The 21189-nt window shown below is 33.9% G+C and overlaps 1 protein-coding gene across 1 annotated transcript in view; it reads left to right on the forward strand.

The window, feature by feature from the left end:
- The window catches only part of LOC128992748 (protein Daple-like), a 33970-nt gene extending 15923 nt beyond the window's left edge, over nucleotides 1–18047 (forward strand). Inside the window, exons 10-28 of the mRNA XM_054416478.1 lie at nucleotides 586–789; nucleotides 1661–1787; nucleotides 2374–2555; nucleotides 3156–3287; nucleotides 3948–4133; nucleotides 4656–4762; nucleotides 7087–7272; nucleotides 8065–8263; nucleotides 8694–8825; nucleotides 9143–9298; nucleotides 9506–9706; nucleotides 10802–10947; nucleotides 11669–11761; nucleotides 12029–12092; nucleotides 13046–13133; nucleotides 13629–13711; nucleotides 14533–14603; nucleotides 15559–15690; nucleotides 17695–18047. Of these exons, the coding sequence (XP_054272453.1) occupies nucleotides 586–789; nucleotides 1661–1787; nucleotides 2374–2555; nucleotides 3156–3287; nucleotides 3948–4133; nucleotides 4656–4762; nucleotides 7087–7272; nucleotides 8065–8263; nucleotides 8694–8825; nucleotides 9143–9298; nucleotides 9506–9706; nucleotides 10802–10947; nucleotides 11669–11761; nucleotides 12029–12092; nucleotides 13046–13133; nucleotides 13629–13711; nucleotides 14533–14603; nucleotides 15559–15690; nucleotides 17695–17746 (2541 nt within the window). The 3' untranslated portion in view covers nucleotides 17747–18047. The remainder of the gene's footprint in view (nucleotides 1–585; nucleotides 790–1660; nucleotides 1788–2373; nucleotides 2556–3155; nucleotides 3288–3947; nucleotides 4134–4655; nucleotides 4763–7086; nucleotides 7273–8064; nucleotides 8264–8693; nucleotides 8826–9142; nucleotides 9299–9505; nucleotides 9707–10801; nucleotides 10948–11668; nucleotides 11762–12028; nucleotides 12093–13045; nucleotides 13134–13628; nucleotides 13712–14532; nucleotides 14604–15558; nucleotides 15691–17694) is intronic.
- The last annotated feature ends 3142 nt before the right edge of the window (nucleotides 18048–21189 follow it).

Genomic DNA, 21189 nt, shown 5'->3' on the forward strand with positions numbered 1-21189 from the left:
TCCGTAATGAAGTCCCGGAAACTTGGCACTGTTTAGCACTTTGCACTTGAACCAAGCATATTTAACTAGTATTTAATGTTACAGTGTGGAAGAGTCCATCACAATTAGTTTGCTAAATGTAGTGTTAGGATGTACGCACTTGAAAACAGGAGCAGTTTCCTTGCCTCCCAAAACCATAACATAATGTGGTTGAAAACACTAGTAATAGGAAAAGTCCAACCTTTCTAAAAATAGGCTTTACCTTCATCAATCCAGCTCAAAAAGTGTAACTGCGTTGGTTATTGGCGTTTCGCCATTACAATGCCATCGTCAGACAACAAAATCTCGGCTGAAGTAGCATCATCAGCCGAGATTTTGTTGTCTGACAATAGCATTGTAATGCTGAAATTGACTTAACCAACGCAATTACACTATTTGAGCTGGATTGACGAAGGTAAAGCCTATTTTTAGTACATTACAGCTCAGGGGCTAAAACATGGATTTTAATCAACTTTTCCACCTTAAAATTAAGTCAGTGACCTTCGCTATAATGAACTTTAAATAACACCCTTGTATACTGTACTTCTAACCGATGTTGTGATACAGGTGACCAAATACAGAGATAAGCTGAGCGACCTGGAGTTTTACCGCAGCCGGGTGGAGGAGTTGCGTCAGGACAACCGTGTCTTGGAGGAGACGCGGGAGATGTTGGAGGAACAGTTGGCACGAGCCCGCAAGCGAGGCGACCACCTGGTGCAGCTAGAGGCTAGTGTGCTGCAGTACAAGCAAACAATCAACGATCTTATACTGGTGAGAAATATTGATACAACTAGACGTGTATTGATATATTACGCTAATGTAAATTACTGATTTACCTCTAATCATAATATGCCGATTTTTTTTACCAAGTCAAACTGATAAAATTGTACGTTGTAAGCTGTAGCATTTTGTATGACACTTCAACTATCTCAGGTAAAAATAAGGTAAAAGAATTTTAGACACTGGCGCAATCTGTAACAATTAGGTGAGTCGGTCAGTCTGTAGTGTCTTGGACGTCAGGCCCAAGGCAGCATGGTGGGTTCGGATCCTGGTCACTGCCAATACTTTTTATCAGTACAGTTCACCAATGTACTGTACCGGTTTACCCCTTGCTTTGCTGGATGCGTTCCACGCAAAGGTCCATAGCCTATCTGGAGAAGCAAATGCAAGGATAAAAAAGCCGCAAACCTCTTTAAATAATTAAAAAAAAACTGACCATCTGAGTTGTTGAACCACTGACGTAGTACTGAAATAAATTAAAGCTTTCTGTCAAAAATTAAAACTTCTAAACCAAGTCAAACTGATAGAGCGACTCATTGCAAGCTAGAGCAACTGTTATGACCCATTAACTCTCTCGGTAAAAATATAGAGAATTTCAGACACTACCTAGCGCATTCTGTGACTGGTTCATTTGACTATGTTTTTATGATATAAAAATTAGCAACAGCTGTCCATAAAGATTGGATTTTATTTCTATATACAAATCTTAATGCTTGACCATTATGCTGAGAAGATGTGTGGTGACCACCTGACCGCAAAATGTATTCTTAAAAAATACTTTCTTTTAAACTGTACGAATTTACATTTTTTCAATTTTATTGTTTTGTTTCTTATATTTGTTTCTTGATGTTTTGGCAATCAGGAAAGAGATGCTAACAATGAGAAGCTGCAGCAGATGTTTGAGGAAAACGCAGAACTTTCATTGTTGAGTCGTTCTGTCAACAACACCGTCCATGACTCCGACCATCTTGATGAAGACACAGACACGGGTAAGACCATTTTACCCAGCTGCCGATATTGTTGACAAATGATTTTCTTTTCCATTTAAATAACCCTATACATAGTTTTGCTCCTACCACTGCAAACCAGTACAGTACAATTTTACACTGAAGTACAAGGAATAATTTATTTTAGACAGTATACGTACAAAAAACCCAAAACATGTGTTTTGCCTGAAATTAAATGCAAGCATATGAGACAACAAGGGGTCAATAATTTGAGTGGAAAGGGTTAATGATGCTAGTTTATTAACCATTTTAAAAATCAATTTGTAAACAGAAACACAGATGGTACAACATTTGATTGTATTTAGATTAGAATCAAAATGGTCTTCAAATTTGATGTCCAGTAAAATTTAAATTGAGTAGACCAATTAGACCAAGCTGCAACTTCCCTAATATAGGTAGGTCTGTTATATTTTAACATAACCTACATGCATAGTTGCAAAATTACTGATATGAAAAAATACAAAGATTTACAAAAATGTCATTTATGATTTTCTCTTAATTTTGACCTGTAGGACAACTTTTTGGAGTTCGCCATTTTACTTACTGGACATTCTGTATTTATGTACAGGGTCGGGCGATAACAGCCTGTCAGAGCAGCTGACAAGCAACGCGACTGCTCGGGCTCTGCGACTAGAGCTGGAGAACCGCAGACTAGCACAGACCGTGGAAAGCCTCCAAGAAGCTGCGTTCAAACAGACCAGCGAGACCATACTGGATTTGGAAAAGGAGAAGAAGAAGTTGTCACTAACGGTAAGTAATGCAGTAACATGACACAGGATCATAATTCGTTAAAAAATTTTTTTTAGATATTTAAAGATAGTAACATTTTTGTTCCACTGTGATCTGCTTCTACTCAAACCGTGGTTTTGAAAAAGTTGGTTTTGCTCAGAGGAGTCCTTCAAATCTTTTATTCGTAAAGCTCTTACTGTCTTAATTTTATACAAATCTTTCACAAACTAGTTGAAATGTATCCATGTGTTGGTTGAAAATATCAGTTAATGCTGATTTTAACATATAAAATTGTTTAATGCCATTAGTCAAGCCACAATCAGTGTTAATTTATATTAAATTAAATAGTGAGGCATTTTGCTATTATCAGGCAGATCTTTTTTTTTGTCATGAACATAAAAGTAAAACTTGTGTCTTAAAATTCTCTAGCCTTTATAATCTAATTTGATTGATATCTTGTTTGGTTACTTGTTCTATAGGTTTTAGAATTTCCCTATATTGAAGAAGCTATAACCATGGCGACACAGAAACATTTTGATGTCTCCAGAGTTCAAAAACACATACATGCGTTATTGTGGTTGGAGATACTCATTGGAAATTCATAAAAAAATAATTGTCTAGGTCGAAGATCTGGAGGGAACAAAAAAGAAACTGCAGCAGCAAAACTCTGAACTGGAAAACACTGTGAAGAACGCACAAAGAGACACAAAGAAGATGCAAGAACTGAGGGACTCTGTGCAGCTGCAACTCGAGGTGAGTTGATTTCGACCTTGGAGTTTTGTAATTTAGTTATTCCTTTGTAAGTCTTATCTCAACTTTTGTTTTATCTAGGGATGGACGAGATTGGATTTTTAGTTCGAGACGAGACGAGACGAGATTTTTTATTTCTCATAAAATTACGAGACAAGATCGAGATGGGATTTCCCTTCTCATACACAACGGGGAATGCACGTTCAGAGTTTTTACCTGATTTTGTAACATTGTTAGATGACTGTTTAAATACAAAAATAATGATAATAGGCAAGAATGTTTACAATCTTTTATTAAAAAACATCAGCATAACATTTTTTTACTAATCACGCCTAACTTATTAAAAATGCCTACGATTAGGAAACATAGTGATATCAGTTAGGCTAGAGTTCAACTTATCCTAAAATAAAATAAATCATAAAATAAAAGCAATATTAATTTGCATAAAATAGTTACTTGTTTTAACTTTTTATAGTAATAAAACATTCCTCACACTGCTTACACTTAACAAAACTTCTCAAATGTTATTAAAGTAATATTTACATTTAAAGAATTAATTAAATAAGAACGCCTTCGCAAAGGAACATTTATGACATTGATGACATTTATAAATGTCATCAATACTTCTTTATCATATGTATCAGATCCATGTGTCGTTTCCAGATACGGAGTGAGGAGGCAGAGTCGCTGCAGAGGGAGAAACAGAGACTAGAACGTCGAGTGCTGGAGCTAGAGTCCAGCCTGGAGTCTGCGCGGGCGACGGCCGAACGTGTACAGGAGCAACAAGACAGTAGCAACAAGGCTGCGGCCATGGAGCGGGACATCAACAAGCTCAAAGAAGCATTGGAGGTGAGATTTTGGTTGAGGGAATTTTTCAAGTGTAGACTAAAAGAAAAGTCTACACTTAAAAATACCCATTTGTCTACAAAATTACAAAACTCTCCTGGGGAATGAAATATTGTGTATTTGTGTCTTCTGTGCATTCTAGGGCCTAACTGTACTTCTTGTAAGGTAAGCTATCTACTACCATTCATTATACTATAGTTGGGAATGTGTAAATAAATACAAGTTACCAATCTACTTCCTGAACAGAATTTTTTTAAATAAAAAAAACTGGCTAAAAATTGAAGTCCGATATGGAGAGTGTTAGAACCACAGTACTTAAATTATGTCAAGGACAGGTCAGTTAAGTATCACCATCAATGTAGATGGCATCATGTAACTAAGAGTAACAAAATATAGTACATTATATGAATCATTATACAATAAATCCAATATCTTTGTTCCGAAATTCCTATTTGTAATTTGCATACAAATATCAGTTTTATTCATGTGCCTCATGCAACATCACTAATAATTTTGTATTTGCAGGCCAAATCAGTCACGTTGGATGAAGTAACAATGGAAGCAGAGAAAAACCTAAAAGAAAAATTACATCTGGCGAAAAAACTAGAAGAAATTAACTCTCAAGTAGCGAGGTAAGTGGAGACTTGACCAACCAGCTGTAATTACTCCCATTCTGCACAGTTAGGGCTATGACAACACGTCTACAGCTACGATACCACTTTTCCCTGGACTATTGTCAAGTATTATATATAGGCTCAATAAGTTATTTGATTTCATCTGGGAAACACGAAGAGGAAAGAATCCAGTTTTTTAAAATGTATCATTGAAACACTATTCTAGAAAAAAATACAGTAAAACAATTGGTTTACTACCGAATTGTAGAAAGCATAATACAAAGTATTTATGAAATACTTTCCACTAAGCCCCTTTTGGAAATTTTAGATTTATGAGATCCAGTCTTTATATGCCCGGATAATTGAGTGGTATGAATGAATGAATTATATCTTTATTCCAACAAAGTATTTACAAAAAAAAAACTTACGTGAATTTAAAAGAATAAAATAAAATTAACCTTTGCATTACATCTATGTTTAACAAAGCGTGCATGTTTATAAGGAATAAGCCAAAAGGGCAGCGAGTCCAAACATAACATTATTTTATCAAATACAAAAACTAAATAAATAAATAACAGAAGATATGATGAGGTGAAAATGGAGTTACAAGAACAAATTGTGAGATAACTATGTGAAAAATATTAGGTGGCATAATTAAGTTTAAATAAAAAATAATAGAACTGTAATGGTGACAGGAATTCGACGGCTTTCAAAGTGTGTCTAGAGGGGTGGTAGTAATGCTGGCATAAAAATTTGTCTTATTATTTAAAATTCTCGGAAATGGGCCCAATTTTTTTTTAAATTTGGAGACCTGTCCAATTGTCCATCCCAACCCCTAAGTACTCTATTATGACATTTTGAAAAAAATTATAAAAACATATACTGCTTTGTATTAACTTTAATTTGTTGGTCCTTTTTATATGGATAGATCTTTGTTATATTGGCATTAAAAAAATAAAAATAATTTATTATTATTGAACCAGACTTTTAAGTTGATTTTAGTATGTATAATAACTGTTCAGACCTGTAGCCCTCAGGCTAAAATGTCCCAACCCACATTCCACATTCCATAGTAGAGACACTTTCCCCTTATCTCCATATCTCCATTGACATCCCCTTCACCCTTAGTGCTCTGCTTATTGTCACAATGTTTTACAGGGTAGCAGGCCAACTATTGTGAGTGAGCTTGTTTATATTCAGTTTTTTACTAAAATTCTTCCTATTAGTTCAGTAGGTAATACAAGTTTTCTTTAAAAAATTTCTTTAATTTGCTTAACAGTTTGTGGTACTATATTTTTTATGATTTAATTTTTGAGGTTAAAATTTACCTTTGTAAGTATACTGGACTAGGTTTTTTCCACTTTAAGTAAATTGACAAATAAAATTAGGGTAAATTAATGTACAAATTAGATTTATTAAATTGTCAATGTAACTTTATGTAGTTTGCATTAAGTACAGTTTCGTTGGTCTCAATTTAACTTAGTGTAATCAATTTTCTCAAGTGCAGCAATACATTTGCTATGTTTATATTCAAATGCACTTAGATATGTTCTCAAAGTCACATGTCCACACATTTGAACTGTTTTTAATTAAATAATGTCAAATTACTCAGTAGTTTTTTGGTTAAAAACACTACCTAGATGGTGCACTTGTTTTTGAATATGATAAGCAACAAAATTAGCTCAGAAAACTTTCAAAGTTTAGTGATTGAATTCACAACAAAGATGCACCTATACAAATTTCAACATACAAATTATTTTTACAAGAGAATATGTAAACCTAACGTAACATAGACTGACCTAACAGACATGCATTTTTGAACATAATACAACATGTTTAGATAATGACAACATAACATTAGTTGCATGCTACAAAGCTACATAGACAGTTTTTGAATGGTAATAAATAATAACGTTTGAATTGTTTTACTATACATAAACTAAAAAACTTCATTGCTATCTACATTGATCATGCACTTTAGTTACAGTATTCAACAGTAGAAAATTCAATAGTTTTTTACTATTTAACTAGACTAAAAAATGTTATTTACCAAATCAATTAAAAAAAAAAAAAAATGGAAAGCAAGTATGTTGGCTTTCCACAATCATTTAAAATTGTAGTTTGTAGGAGACAAAAGCATATTCAAATGATAACTCAGTTAGATATTTTCACTGTAACTTGTTAAAAAATATTTTTAACCCCCCAACCCCCTACGCTGACCATGATGTTAATCACTTGATCCGCGTGCGTAGGACGGTTCCGCAGTCAGTATTCATATCGAAATGTGCACTACGTGTGGATACTGTGTAAATCTAATCTAATCTTACATCTCGGCCTTGCAGATTACAGGAGGTGGAACGAGACATGCAAGAGCTGGAGCGTCGCTGCGCGATGGACCAAGCTACGCTGTCCGCTCTACAGAGCGATCTAGTGGCAGAGAAACTAAACACACAGCAGCTCAAGAGCAGCCTGGACAAGTTGGGGCTGCCTGTTGACCATCTCATGGATATGGACAACGCTTTAGACAAGTAAGAACGTCCGTGACATAAATTGTGTCAATGTAAAATACGTCAATGTGGCGTAACCAATTTTTTTGTACAATTTCATTGTGAGTAGCCTCCGGATTGCGAAGAATAACTAATAATAGTGGTTTAAATATCTAATTCTGGCAATCAAATTGTTGTATTCCACAACTAGTTTCGACCTGCTGGTCATCATCAGTTGCATACATGGATGATTACTTCACAATCACATGAAGGTCGTCAGGATTAAAAGTTTTTGATACATATACATACTCAAAACACACGCATACCACGGATGAAATGAAGCAATAAACACGACACCGGTCTGCTCGTCGTGTTTAATGTGTCATTTTATCGGCCATGCCCATATTTGTGTGCGTGCTATGCGTTTTGTGTATGTATAGTGTAATTGGTAAGTGGCCAGTTTAAATTTCTCAACAATTATTATGATTGTAAAATGTTTTGTGATATGGGAAATAAATTCATTTATTCATATGAGTCGACAACTTTTAATCCTAATTCATGTGAAGTACCTAATCATCCTTGTACACACCTGATGAAGACCTCTTAGCAGGTCAGAACTAGTAGTAGAATACAATTATTAGATTGTCAGAATCAGGTATATAAACGACTATTATTACCTAAATTATTTGATGGAATACAATCGATTAATGAAAAATTCTTTCAACATATTGCCTTGAATTAGCAACATTCATTTAAGTTTTTAGTTTTAAATGCTTAAAACCTGGATATAATCTTTTTTCTTAATATTTACCATATCTGTGTGCAATCCTACAGAATCTTGTCCAGTCCTGAAGTCCTGAAGCTGGTGAAGCAGCGACTGGCAGACGGAGATGACACAGTCCACGGACTGGCTGAGCAGAACGCTAAGCTGGAGGTGGATGTAGCGACCTTGCAGTCTCAGATCATGTCTATGACCTCGCAACTGACTGCTCTACAACTGGCCAACTCTCAGTTGGTGGCTGAGAAAGACGAGGTAAGGCTACATGTCAGTCATGGTATTGGTTAAGGGACTGCAGGTCAGACTTTTTTACTTAGGGTTGGGCTGGGTCATAAATTTTGGCCATGAGGATTCGAGGGATCGGGGAAAAATCAGGCTGCCTTGGAAAGAAATGATTTTGAACACTATTAATTGTAATAATGCAATTGGTTTATACACAATATTGTGTATGAACTCTTCCATATCACAGTGAAATTGTGAATATCATATATGCTTAAGGCAAAATCTAGAAAATTTTCAGCGATCTTTGCGAAATTGTGAACATCACAGTCACAACGAAATCGTGAACATCTTCCGCAGTCATTGTAAAATCATGAACGTCTTTCCACAAAATAATTGTTTTTTTCAATATGACTGTTGTTTTAAATTTGTAACTAAGATTAAGTCTTGTTTCTGCACTAAACAGGTGTTGAAGAACCACAGCGACCTACAGAACGAGCATCAGCAGATGTTGGTGGATCAGCTGACTTTGCAGAAGCTGCATGAACAACTCACCACTGAATATGATGGATTGGTCAAGGAGAAAGAAGAACTCAAGGTGAGAGATACAAGCCTTCTCATTAACCTGAATTCCTTTCAGGAATTCATAAATAAGCCATAGATCGCCAGTTAAATTACCTCTCCCGGTGGTTTAAGTTAAACCCATTTAAATCCAAGGAAGAATTTGGGAAATGAAAATCTGTTGTTTTCTTAGAGCTTAACTCACAGTCAGTTTAAACTAGATTTGAAGAATGCTGGTATAACTCGTGGATTGAGCCTAAACCGAAACATTTCAAATGACATTTCTTAATGCCTACAAGTACCCCTATAACCACATAAATAACCATAACCATAATAACCATATGGTTTTACTAGGTGAGCTATCGAGATTTACGAGCTGAGCAGAGGCAACTGAAAGACAACTATGACATCCTTAGCACCAGCATCGAGTCTCTGCGCAGTGAACGTGACACTCTGCGCGAGGAGAGCCGTTCACTCAACAATTTGCGCGCAGAGCACTCAAAACTCAAGGTCAGTAGTTAGAGATTAGGGTTTCAAAGACAAAGTGATGTTGAGTAACTTTTACAGTACACTAAGATTTAAAATATATATCTAACGACATACATATTATTGTAATTTTGCTGTACTATTTGACGAAACAAAGATTTATTTTACTTTATGATGCCGTTAGTGATAAATTTCCAAATGTGATTTTTAATCTGAAAACATGTATTGCAGGATGATTTTCGCAATTTGTTCACGGCCAGTGAGAAGGTGAAGAGTGATTATCGAGGGCTGCAGGAGGAGTACAAGGTCGTGCGAGCAGAGACGTGTAGACTGAGGCTGAACGTTACGGAACTGCAGGGTGAACTGGCGTCCCGCAACGACCACATCACGTCCATAGAGGTGCAGCTGTCAAAACTGTCTAGCCAGTGCGAAGTAAGTGACCATCACCCTTAGATGAATATCAGTAGGAGTGGTAAATATGTGAATTAAATCTGATATAATCAATGAAGATCTGATATAATCAATGAAGATCTGATATAATCAATGAAGATCTGATATAATCAATGAAGATCTGATATAATCAATGAAGATCTGATATAATCAATGAAGATTTGTAACAAAACCTAATCTAAAATCTCAAAACCACTAAAAATTTGGAAAGGTTTTAGTATTGAGATATGATCAGTGAATTTTATGATTCAAAACGTCAACAAAAAGTTGAATTTAGGCTATTTAAGATTTTTATTGTAAACAAATGAAGTCATCACAGGTTTTTAAGTAGTAGCATTAAAAGAAGGAGTTTGCTTGGCTAAATTTAATTTGATTTTGCAAATTATTCTTTGAAAAATAAATACTAAATAAATTTTTTAAGTTTTTTATGTTAGTGATAAGAATCAAAATTATTTTAAAATTGTTGTTCATCAAAAATTATGTTTAAAATTTCACATATTTATGTCACTATGTCAGGGTCAGAATTTCTTCCACTTGTTATTGCATAGTAAACATTTTATTGTTAGGTGTATTTTGACCTTAACACATTCACTGCTAATGATATGTAATACTTTTATAAATGGCTAAAAAACATAAACATTAACATGATCATGTTAATTGAGTGACAATATATCTTTAATTAAATAAATTTTATACTATAAATTGTGGATTAAAATATATTATGTAATTATATACATCATGTATTATATATCTGCTAATATACTTATGACGCACAAGTGCGTCATTAGCAGTGAACGTGTTAATCAGGAAAGTCAAAAAGTTTTGCATTCAGATTTTGAGATTCGAGATTCAATTTATTAAGTTTCGGTTTCGAGATGCATTAAAGGAGATCGGTCATCTACACTATTATTCATGAATGTATACGGCTATAGATAGTTTAATTTTCTGTATTTTTTTTTGTTTAAGTTAAGTATTTGTACATAGTAACTATAAGCTTGACACTATTTATTGTATGTTTTGTACATGCTATAAATAAAATTTGAATTTGAGATGTGAACGTGTGAAATCTGTTGCCAGATTCTAAACCAGGTGAAGATGGGGCTGGAGGAAGACAGACGATCTCTGATGGAACACGTAAGTCTGTTGCTGAGCCAGTATCACGAGCTGCTGACTCACTCACTGGAGGACAAAGAACACTACCATACCGAGGAAAAACTGTTTAGGTCAGTAGAGTTACTTATCACCTTGTTGCTTTTGTTTGTGTGGCGTTCAGCAGCCCTCAGGTTAACGTCTGCCTACTGGACAGTGTCTTAACCCACTTTCCTGGTGGTCGCTGAGGTCCCTGCAAAAATGTTGGTGGCGGAGAGGAAGGCAATTTATCAGCAGAGTAGTGTAGGAGGACAAGGAAGAACAGAATAGTGCACCCGCATCTACAGGCTCTGACCGAGTACTGGGAACAGGTGTAGGGACGCAGGACAAGGCGTCTGATTCAGCAAGTCCAATCTTGGGTTTATCTGCTATTTTCGATTGTACCTGTTCAGTATGGACAAGAATGTGATAACCAATTGCATCTACTGCCCAGGCACTTCTGAAGGTGCGGAAAACACTTTTTGCCTTTGCCCGTGTTAGGAAAGGCTCCACTTGGCCTTTAACCGGAATGTAGTCTAGGTCATAAAGTTGTTGAATGCCAGAAAAAGTGTGAGCCCTCAGGTTTAGGTCTACAAGCTTAGGTCACGTGCTGACCTGGTCTGTAGAAACCTCCGATAAAAAGTTAGTCGCCATATTGGAAAATGGTGGCCTCTTTTGAAATTGCAGGATTCTATAATTTAATGTCACAAAAAATAGTTGAGGTTTTCCTTTTAATCTTTTCGTTACCCTGTATAATAAGGATATTTTAAGATATCTAACAATAACAATTATCAAAATTTCTCATTCTTGTTACAGAGATAAACTGAATAGTTTATGTCGGCAAAAAGAAAAACTTGAAGAAAAAATTATGGAGCACTATCGTCGCCTTGACAGCTGCCCAACGAAAAAGTAAGAGATTTTAAAAACCACAATTTTTTTATATTTATCAGTTTGTAAAAAAGTTTAATTACTCCTTCATACAAACACACGATATGTGTTTCTTCGTTTGTTGTATTGTTTTGGTTCTTTTTATAGGGTTTTTCTTCAATGAACCAAAAGTTGTTTGGTTTTTAAGTTAATCTATTTCATAAAGTGGCTCTGTTTGTTTTAATAGATTCCTTGGTCACATTCTCATACTTTTACAGCCACTGCTTACTGATTTGTATCGTATTTCAGGAAAAGTTTTGGTGCCAACCTTGTTAGAAGGGTCAGGAAGGCTGGTTCTGAGTTAATTAGCAAGGTAGTATTTTGAATTTTTATTTAGTTTTGTAATAACTATTGGAATTCACATTGTCTTGTTGTTTTATCAAGTTGAATTGGTGTAAAATGGGGAAATTTTGATTTTAGTGGTGTGAAGAGTAATTATAGTTATAGGTTGGTAGTATAGATGATGTTTATGAGGAAATTGTTGAAGTTATTTTACTAGTATTTATAAAAAAAATCACCATTAAAAAAATTCAGAGAAATGAAAAAAACACCTGGAGATATCATGGATAAGTACTCAAACAGAAAATGTTATCCAAATCGGACCATAGGTGTAGTGTGTAGCCTGTAACTTTGTACAGTAAAAAATTACAAGTGTGTACATGTAAAAACGAGGAAGACTGTAATTAAATGCTGAGAGTACCGTTTCTCTGACAAATACTTTTATGGATGCTGCTTGTGGTTAAGGCTTGCTAATTTGAAAAGTAGGGATGGACGGATCTCGAAATTTCGGGAAATTTTAAATCTCATTCTACAAAATTAAATTCTATTTTGGACGAGAATAAAAAAAGCCTGCAGACATTCAATGCAATACCCACAATACAGGAGTGTGTTGATGTTGCGTTTCCTTTGCGAAGGCGTTTTTATTTAATTATTAATTCTTTAAATGTAAATGTAAATATTGCTTTAATTGTTTTATAATTTTTTGTTTTCACATAGCAAATGATGAGAAGTTTTGTTACCGGGTTCAAACACTGCCAGATTAAATTTTATCTAAGTGATAATGCCGCAACCCCTAGGTGTAGTCTGAAGTGTTAAACACGATCCGGGGATAGTGCTTAGCGTCCTAGGCAAAAACGATGAACGATATAGGTCCAAGGCAACTGCCTTAGGGGAGTGCTAATAAGAATTCTATTCAAAAAAATTTCAAAACTCATAAATGGGTTTTTTTAGTCTTTCCAATGGAAATATATATATTTTTTACTTCAGAGTCGTCGGTCGTGGCACGAAGCAGAGGCTCGAAGTGGAAGAGGGACGGACTCGGATACGAGTCTTGAGGAAGTTCGCACTCGCCAAGGTAAACTCATCATAGATACAACAAATAAGAAATCCAGTTTTTCTCGGTTCCAATTTCTTGCAATCGATTCTTGATTCAGATTCCAATACATGAAAAGCAAGTATCAAATCAAAACTGATTAAAAATTTAGCAACAAAAACAATCAAATTCGAGATATTGATTATAATCATAACAGAGTGGGAGTGACTCCATATGTCTACTCGATCGTCTTTGACAATCATCTGATTAGTAATCCTAATGTTATCTTTGTTACTTTCTTTTCTTGTGTTGAGTTAATTGTCATACATTATTTATTCTGATGTTATTACGCCTTTACAACTTTGACAATGTTGCGCTTGCAACTAAACAAGCCACTCTTAGTTGATGAAAAATTTAGACTTCTGGCAAAGGTGGAAGTGAATGGCTAAGTGAATTGTTAATAAGTTCTTTTACAACGTAATTTATATTTTAGTAACAATATGAACATACTTCTGTTAATTGGGTGATATTTTTTAGATGGATTGAGCAACCTAGGCACTCCAGGATCTCGTAGAGCTGTCTACTACTCAGGCGATGAAAATAACTCAGCCTCTGCAAACGTAAGATGATTTAAAATGTCAATACAAAAGAACCTCAATAATCCGGGGGGCGGTGTAAACAAGTCCAAAGTGTAACAATGAATTTATTTTAGGATAGGGTTTATCACTCATATTTTTTTTTCTTTAACACATGAAGTGGAGATAAGTAGTGTCTCAAAAAGATTAGGGAACAGCTTTGTTATCAAGGTGCTCATTTTCTTGAGAGTAGTTTTAGGTAGCCTACTTTGGCATTATACCGACCACCCTTAATAATTATAACCTAACCTAACCTAAGGGTGGTTTGGTTAGTAAGATTTTGGTATTTAAACTAATTAAATTCTTATTTTCAATTTGATTTACCGCATCGGTGTGGTCGGTATAATACCAAAGTACCTATATCTATACCTATATCTATTTCTATATCTATATGAATGTCCTATGTCACCTATATCTATTTCATCTAGCAGTTGTGTTATTGTTAATGAAAACATTGAGCATCTTTGTAATGAGTACATTTCTGAGCAACACTTGTGCTAACATTTATTTTTTAAATGTTTATAGTGCAGTACTTTTAATCTTAATATTGTATTGCATCACAAAGTGTAAAATAGGTTAGCAAGGAAAATGTACATTTAATCAAATAGGCTTACCTTATTATTTGATTTGTGTGTGTTTGTGTAGTTGACAGAAAATTACATTGTAGTGTTGCATAGTTTTACCCATAAATTATCCCAACCACTTGCAGAGGTCCCCAAAAATCCCGATTTTCTTATAACAGTTGATCTAAATACACTGAATGTATGTACTGAGATCCATCTTGAATACTTATTTATAAATTTCAGGATCGTGAGGAGACCAAAAGTTCGATTGGAGAGCCTCCAGTCACTTCCACCCCACAGCCCGATACCACTGGGTAAGAAAACATGTGTTACCTAAACTTTAAATCAATAGTAAAATGTAAATGATCTTATTCTTTTTCTTCTATCCGTATTGGTGTGTAAACTATTTGATACTTACCGTAATACTTGTCTTTAAAAATCTGTATGATTTTTTTACATGAATTTTTGTTTCTAAACATTGTGAGTGTTTTATTAAACACACCACCTGAAGTAAATTAAGTTCAGCTATAATATTAGGGTACACGCTCAACTGTGAAAATAATTAAATAGAGTGAGCTGTCAAACCATGAAAAAGGCTTTGATTAAATTTTCTAGTTAACCTTAAAATCAAGTCTGATTCTCACTTCCTCAAAATATAAGGTCTCAGTACTTTGTGACTTAATTTCAATAACAATCATAGAATCTCCCGCAAATGCAGTGACGTGAATTTACGATCATACAAACTTTCCAGACTGTTTCTATGATCGATTTAGTATTCACATATTCGTGTCCTGAAAAATTTCAAAATATTTTTAAAGCCGGGTTTTCCTAGGCGCGGAGTCGGCGAGCGGAGAGAGGAACGCGGAGAGCGGACTCCACTTGTCTTAGGCAATTTAATGTTACTGTTTTCCTAGAAGCCGGAATGTCATGTTAATTTCAATTCCGCTCTCCGTGTTCCTCTCTCCGCTCGCCGACTCCGCGCCTAGTAAAACCCAGCTTAAATATAAGCAAACTGGAAAAGAGTTTAGATTTCAACATTCTTATTGTAAAGTATAGGCCTACTGTTGGTTTTTGAATATATAGATGCTCATTATTTATGAAAAAAATAAAAGGTTCAAACCTGGAATGAGTAAATTTTTCAAGTAAACTTCAGTTTATCGATAGCTTTGCAATAACTTCACAGCAATCAAGGGAGATGATGGTGTCTTAGCTGTTGCGGAGGTCGATCAAGAATTTGCTACACATAAATATTGTTTGTAATAATTGCAGAAACAACATGGTTGTTTACAACCGGGTGACCAACGTGTTGGGGTGTGCTACGCCTCCGCACAGCCCTCACCACAACGCCAAGAAACAACCCCCGCCTCCAGCTGACTCCAAGACGGGGGCTCCTCCTGTCTGGTACGAGTACGGTTGTGTTTGACACCCGCCACAACAGCTGTTTTGTAACTTCGTAAGACTTAGTAATGGAGTTTCTGTCTAAAGTAGCCTTTTGAGAAAATGCCTCGTACATTTTTAGAAAGCTATATGACGGTGTTTTGTGCGTTTTCTACACCAGTGGCATTTTTTACGTGAAAGGGAACGGTCCAAACCCAGTTATTATCTAACGTCGACCTTTTTGTTAGATAGCATCATTAATTCATAGCCCAATGATAAATGACATTTGGGTCTGGAAACGGTCTTGCTTGGAATTGAACCAGCGACCTTCAACCACTTTGTTGAATTCATCCCGCAAAGCCAATAAAGTACAAGTTTCACTGGTGTAACGTTTTTTGACCCTTTGAAAATTTGAAAAAGTAAGTCTTCTGAGAAATATTAATCCTTAATTTTTTGGTCTAGTAAAACCCCTTTTAAACACTTCCTGTAAATCAGTAACCGTAGTAAAAATATCTAGTGAATTAGACAATTGACTGCATCGGAAATTGTCCGTCATGGCACAGGTAGTTGGCCTCGGCTTGGGCCAGAGCCTGTTAAGTTTAAGTTCAGAGAACAACCGTTGATTATTTTAGGAAATATATTTTTTTTATACAGTTGTAGATTTTGGCCTTTGTTAAAATAACATAAAAACAACTGTTGTATTTTGTAGGTCTCTTTGAATTGAAATAGCCTTGAAATTCCTATCATTATTTAACCATAAAGAGGGTGTCTGAAACGGCCTCCCTTCCTTTATTATGGTTTACCAGGGGTTTACTATAAATACTGACTCTGCATTGTTAAAAATGGATTTAAAATATAAAATCTTTTTGAAAAATCAATCAAAAGGCTAATTTATACAAAAATATGTATGTTTTTAAGGTATTTTGCAATTAGCTTTTTTATGAGGGTTTTAAATAGGTTTTATCTACACATTTTCACTAACCTTTTGAACATAAAAAATAATTTTTCTGTTAATTATGATTCAATTTTATTTGTGTTAATCTTTTTCTTTGTCATACTTTTGTTTGTGTTTAGTTGAACCCACCGGAATACATTTTATTTTATCTAAATGGTGTTACAACAAACTTTTAGAGCCAGTGAAAATGTTTTTTTACCTTTATTTGATGAAATTGTGTATGTTTTAACTCAGTTTGTAGACTAACTTTACAGTTACCAGTGGTTTAAGTTTATGATATTGTGTGTTTGTGATTTTATCGTGTGTTTTTGTTCAACGCTAAAAAACAAAAGCAGGCTTGAACAATAACAGTTTCTTTACTAAAACATTTTAATCTAATTTATTGTATTGTTCTTTATTTATAATGTATTTAAGTTTTTTTTTGTGTTAATGTACTTTTTTGTGTTTTGTATTAAGTTTTTCACTAATACTGTATACATATGGGTTGCTAATAACCTTTTATTTTTAATGTTTGGTTTGTAGCTTACACTATGTTCTGTCCTGTTGTTTTGTTGTATATTTTATTATTTTACTTTTTGGTCTTATAAAATAATGTCATACTGGTCATACTTAACATTTGTGGTCCAATAGCAGTAACTTCTGAACTCAAAGAAATATTATAAACTTGAAGTATAAACTGCACTTTTAACACGTTACTAAAGGGTTTTGGTTGTTGATATTATTTGTGTTAGAACTTATTGTAATGTTTCTTATGATAGTATTTTTCCATATTCTGTTATTTTATATAATTTTTCACGATCTTATTTTTTAACCTAAGTTGCAGTTAATAAAAAAAGTAGGAATAGTTTTCAAATTATTTTGAAACATAGGAATACATATTATTCTTCGTTGTTGATTTAAGTTTTGTTACAAATCTTATATTTAATTATGTACAGTCTTAAAACAAATTTTAAAAAGCTCCTCATTTACAATTTATCAAAATTTTGTCAAAAGAATACTTGACGAATCGAGGTTCTACTGTATAGTTTAACAGATTATCACATGTTAAAGGTTAATTTTAGGTTGACTTGCAGGTTTCGTCGAGTTGAAACCGTTCGATGCAATGAACAAAATCAAAATGTATAGGAACAACGAGAAACTTCTAAGAGCAACGTTAGCCCCCGCATAATCTAGTCACTGTTCTGTTTAACTTGATGTAATATACAATACGATATTGGTTAGGTATGTAACTATTAACGTCCATATACTGTAAAATTGTATCCAACGATGTAAGATTTGACAGTTGTAACTGAATAACTAGATTATTATTTTGAAATGGTTTAGAGTGTAGCAATTTTACCTGGGAAAATGAAAGTCCAGGATTTTATTTACACTCTTGTTACTTTTTACTTTCTCCCCCTATACACAGTTTATTGTTTTTTGTCTAAATGTTTGTGTTGTTTCGAGTGGAAATATCGGGTTTCTCCCTGAACCGAAAACAGAGGTTTGACAATATTTAGTATGTGAACACTAATCTATGTATCTCTCCAGGTTTTTTTATTTTTTCTTAATTTTGATTTATAATGGTGATTTTTACATAAAATCCCATGAAATAACGAAAAAGTCAAATTTATTGCATGGCTCAAACAATTTTGGTTAAAGTTTAGTATGTTATAGTCCTTTCAACTCTTAACAATATGGTACAACCGATGGTGTAAAAATTACTGTTCAACATTTATTACGATTTTTGAGATTTTTTCCATAGTAACTCCCATTGCTTATTATAAGGGTTGTTGATATAAATTATGTGTGAGATTACTAATACCGTTTATTTTATAAGTTAAATTAACCCCTGGACTCTAATATTCTTAGGTAAGCTAGCTCGCTTCTACCCTAAAAAAAACGTCTTTAACAGCCTCGTGACGTTTTCTTCAAATATAATCTAAAAGAGTGGTACTTTCTTGAGTTCTGTGTTTTTTAAGTTTATAATTCCAAAGGATGACTATTTTAGTTTATGGATATTTCCTACGCTAACTGACTAACATGTATTGACTGCACCTGTGTCCACGAGTGTATGCAGTTGAGAGAGGAGCCTATTTAAACGTGACTTTGAAGGAGCCAATGAGGACCGTGCGGTGTTGCCAAATCTAATAATACCAGCTGATTTGAAAATATTGTTTAGTATATTTTAATTAGTGTCGAAAAGTAGTGAACGTTCGATGTTGCAACATCGCACTAGTCCAGTCTTGGCCCCTAGTTTAGCGTAGGAAAGGTCCATAAACTAAAATTAAAACTCTCTTGAAGCTATGTTCTGATAGTGTAACTGTGTTACCTTCATGATTAAGGTAATCATAGAGGTACGCTACTTAAAAAATAAATTGCCAGAGAGAATGATTGGTGGATTTTCTTATCCAAAATTACTAGACAAATTCTTTTTGTGATTTTTGAAACACATGTTTTGCATTTAAAACTACTTTATAGAACGTTCTTCAATGTCTACTAATTTTATTCAGATCAGTTTTTTAGCGCCTTGTTTATTTGTTCAAACAGTTACAATGTAAATGAAATGTAGTGTTAGATCCGCAGAGCTTTATTTTTAGAGGTGTATTTAACGAGGTTAACTTTATATCGGTGCAGTTTGGGTGCACGCATGTCTCCATTAGTATTTACACATTTAACAATTGTTCTCTTTCATACTTTTATACATTTTACTGTTTTGTACTTAGAATAATGCACAAGTAGTGAATGTACAGAATGTTTGTTATAGTTTATTGCCAATTTGATAAACTTGGTCGAATTTTTATTGTATTTCAGTGTATGTCCAATACTTCTGTTGATGTTATGTGATTTAAATTTACATATCATAAGGGCAATAAAATTTAATTTAGCACAAAAATTATTAAGAGGCGCTGACTAAATTACATGCAAGTTATTGATGCTTCAAATTGGTGTCAAAACGAGTGATTGAGCCTTGTTATGTGCTTTAGAACATTTTTTTTTTTTTAAGTAAAAAGCCAGTTAAGTGACTCCGGAATCTTGCCCATATAGTATAGCGATACTTATAGTACTACTTATAGTAGGTGTGTCAGTCTAAAAAAATTTAATTAGTTAAAACTAACCAAGTTTTAGATTCCTTGTAATACAAAAAAAAATGATAAGCAACTTTTTTCAAAAGCGATCAAACTTTTAAAATGTCAATATGTTTCAGAATAGGCCTACAAAAAATAATTGATTTTGTTAGTCTTCTTTGGTGTGTTTTAAATTAATTAAATTATTATTGTTACCTTACAATATCCGTTTAGTGTTGGTAGATAAACAACTACATGTTTCGTGGCGACTGCCACATCCTCAGGTTATTCTCTTCTTAGATTCGTCATCAATTTAAAACATAAAACACAGAACACACGTAGAAAAACACATTACATTAAACATTTATTTTGATACCGTCACGGTGCGTGCACGCGTTTGGTCGGGCCGCCGGCGGTTTTAAAAGACATTAAAGACAATGAATTCTGTGTTTTAAACTTTGTTACTTTGTAAATACATGCAATGGTTCCTAAATAATTATTCTCTATATTTCATAAAAGTGGCATTCTTTAACAATTGACCTAAAATGTAATTGCATTTACATTTGAGAATTTAGTGAGCATTTACATTTCAAAAGGATTTTTATGTCACAAAATTGTGATACTTATATACTCGTACACTTATACCTGTATCTTGGATCCATACAATGTTATTTAGGCCACATATACGTCCTGTGAATGGCTAAGGTCTGTGTTGAGTGTTGCCTATGAGTACAATAACTGAAATAAGACTTGTGACTAATCACTTTTTAAAGACTAGTTTTTGATTACCAGATTAAAATCAACTGGTATTCAGTGTCCTGTAGTAACTCCTATGTAAAAAAGTAAGTTATTTTTCTCGGTGATGAAAAATTCTATTTGAGAAGTTTTTATAAGTACTTTTGTAGTTATTGTATTCATTGGTTCAACTAGTGTAAAATATAATAAAAACTTGCGTCTTGCCTATGTATACATAATGTAGTTATTGCACAAATTGCCTGTAATAGGTTAAGAAATATCTGTGATTATTATTTATCAGTTTTCTGGGTGCAAGAATCAAATGTGAGACAATTGTATTTAATTTTCTATTATAGCGTCTTTCTTTTCTTTTATAGTATCTTTTTCATAGTGACTAAGTATGTTTTGCGGTAAACAATATATAACATCTTTTTTATAGCCCATCACAAATTTGGTGTTATATTTACACAATAGAACATCTCATGCTATATTATCTAAATTACTATCACTTGCAAGTACTTTTTATTAAAATTTATAATTTATACAATTCTGGCTTATGATATGTAGCGTTTTGAAACTTGACTTTGTGGTCACCTCTCCCACTGTCCCTTAGGTTGAGGAATAGAGTAAAGATTATTCAAATTAATGCGTTAAATTAGAACTACACGTTTTGGTGCCCTGTTTAAAACTCGGATAAAAAAATGGCTATTTTCTGACACATTTTGCAGAACAGTGTTAAATTTAGCTATGCAATCCATACCGACTGTATGATCCAAGTATACGATC

Source organism: Macrosteles quadrilineatus, unplaced genomic scaffold (genome assembly GCF_028750875.1).
Source record: "Macrosteles quadrilineatus isolate MER2022 unplaced genomic scaffold, UCM_ALF_1.0 Scaffold_4__1_contigs__length_99947679, whole genome shotgun sequence".
Lineage (NCBI taxonomy): Eukaryota > Metazoa > Arthropoda > Insecta > Hemiptera > Cicadellidae > Macrosteles > Macrosteles quadrilineatus.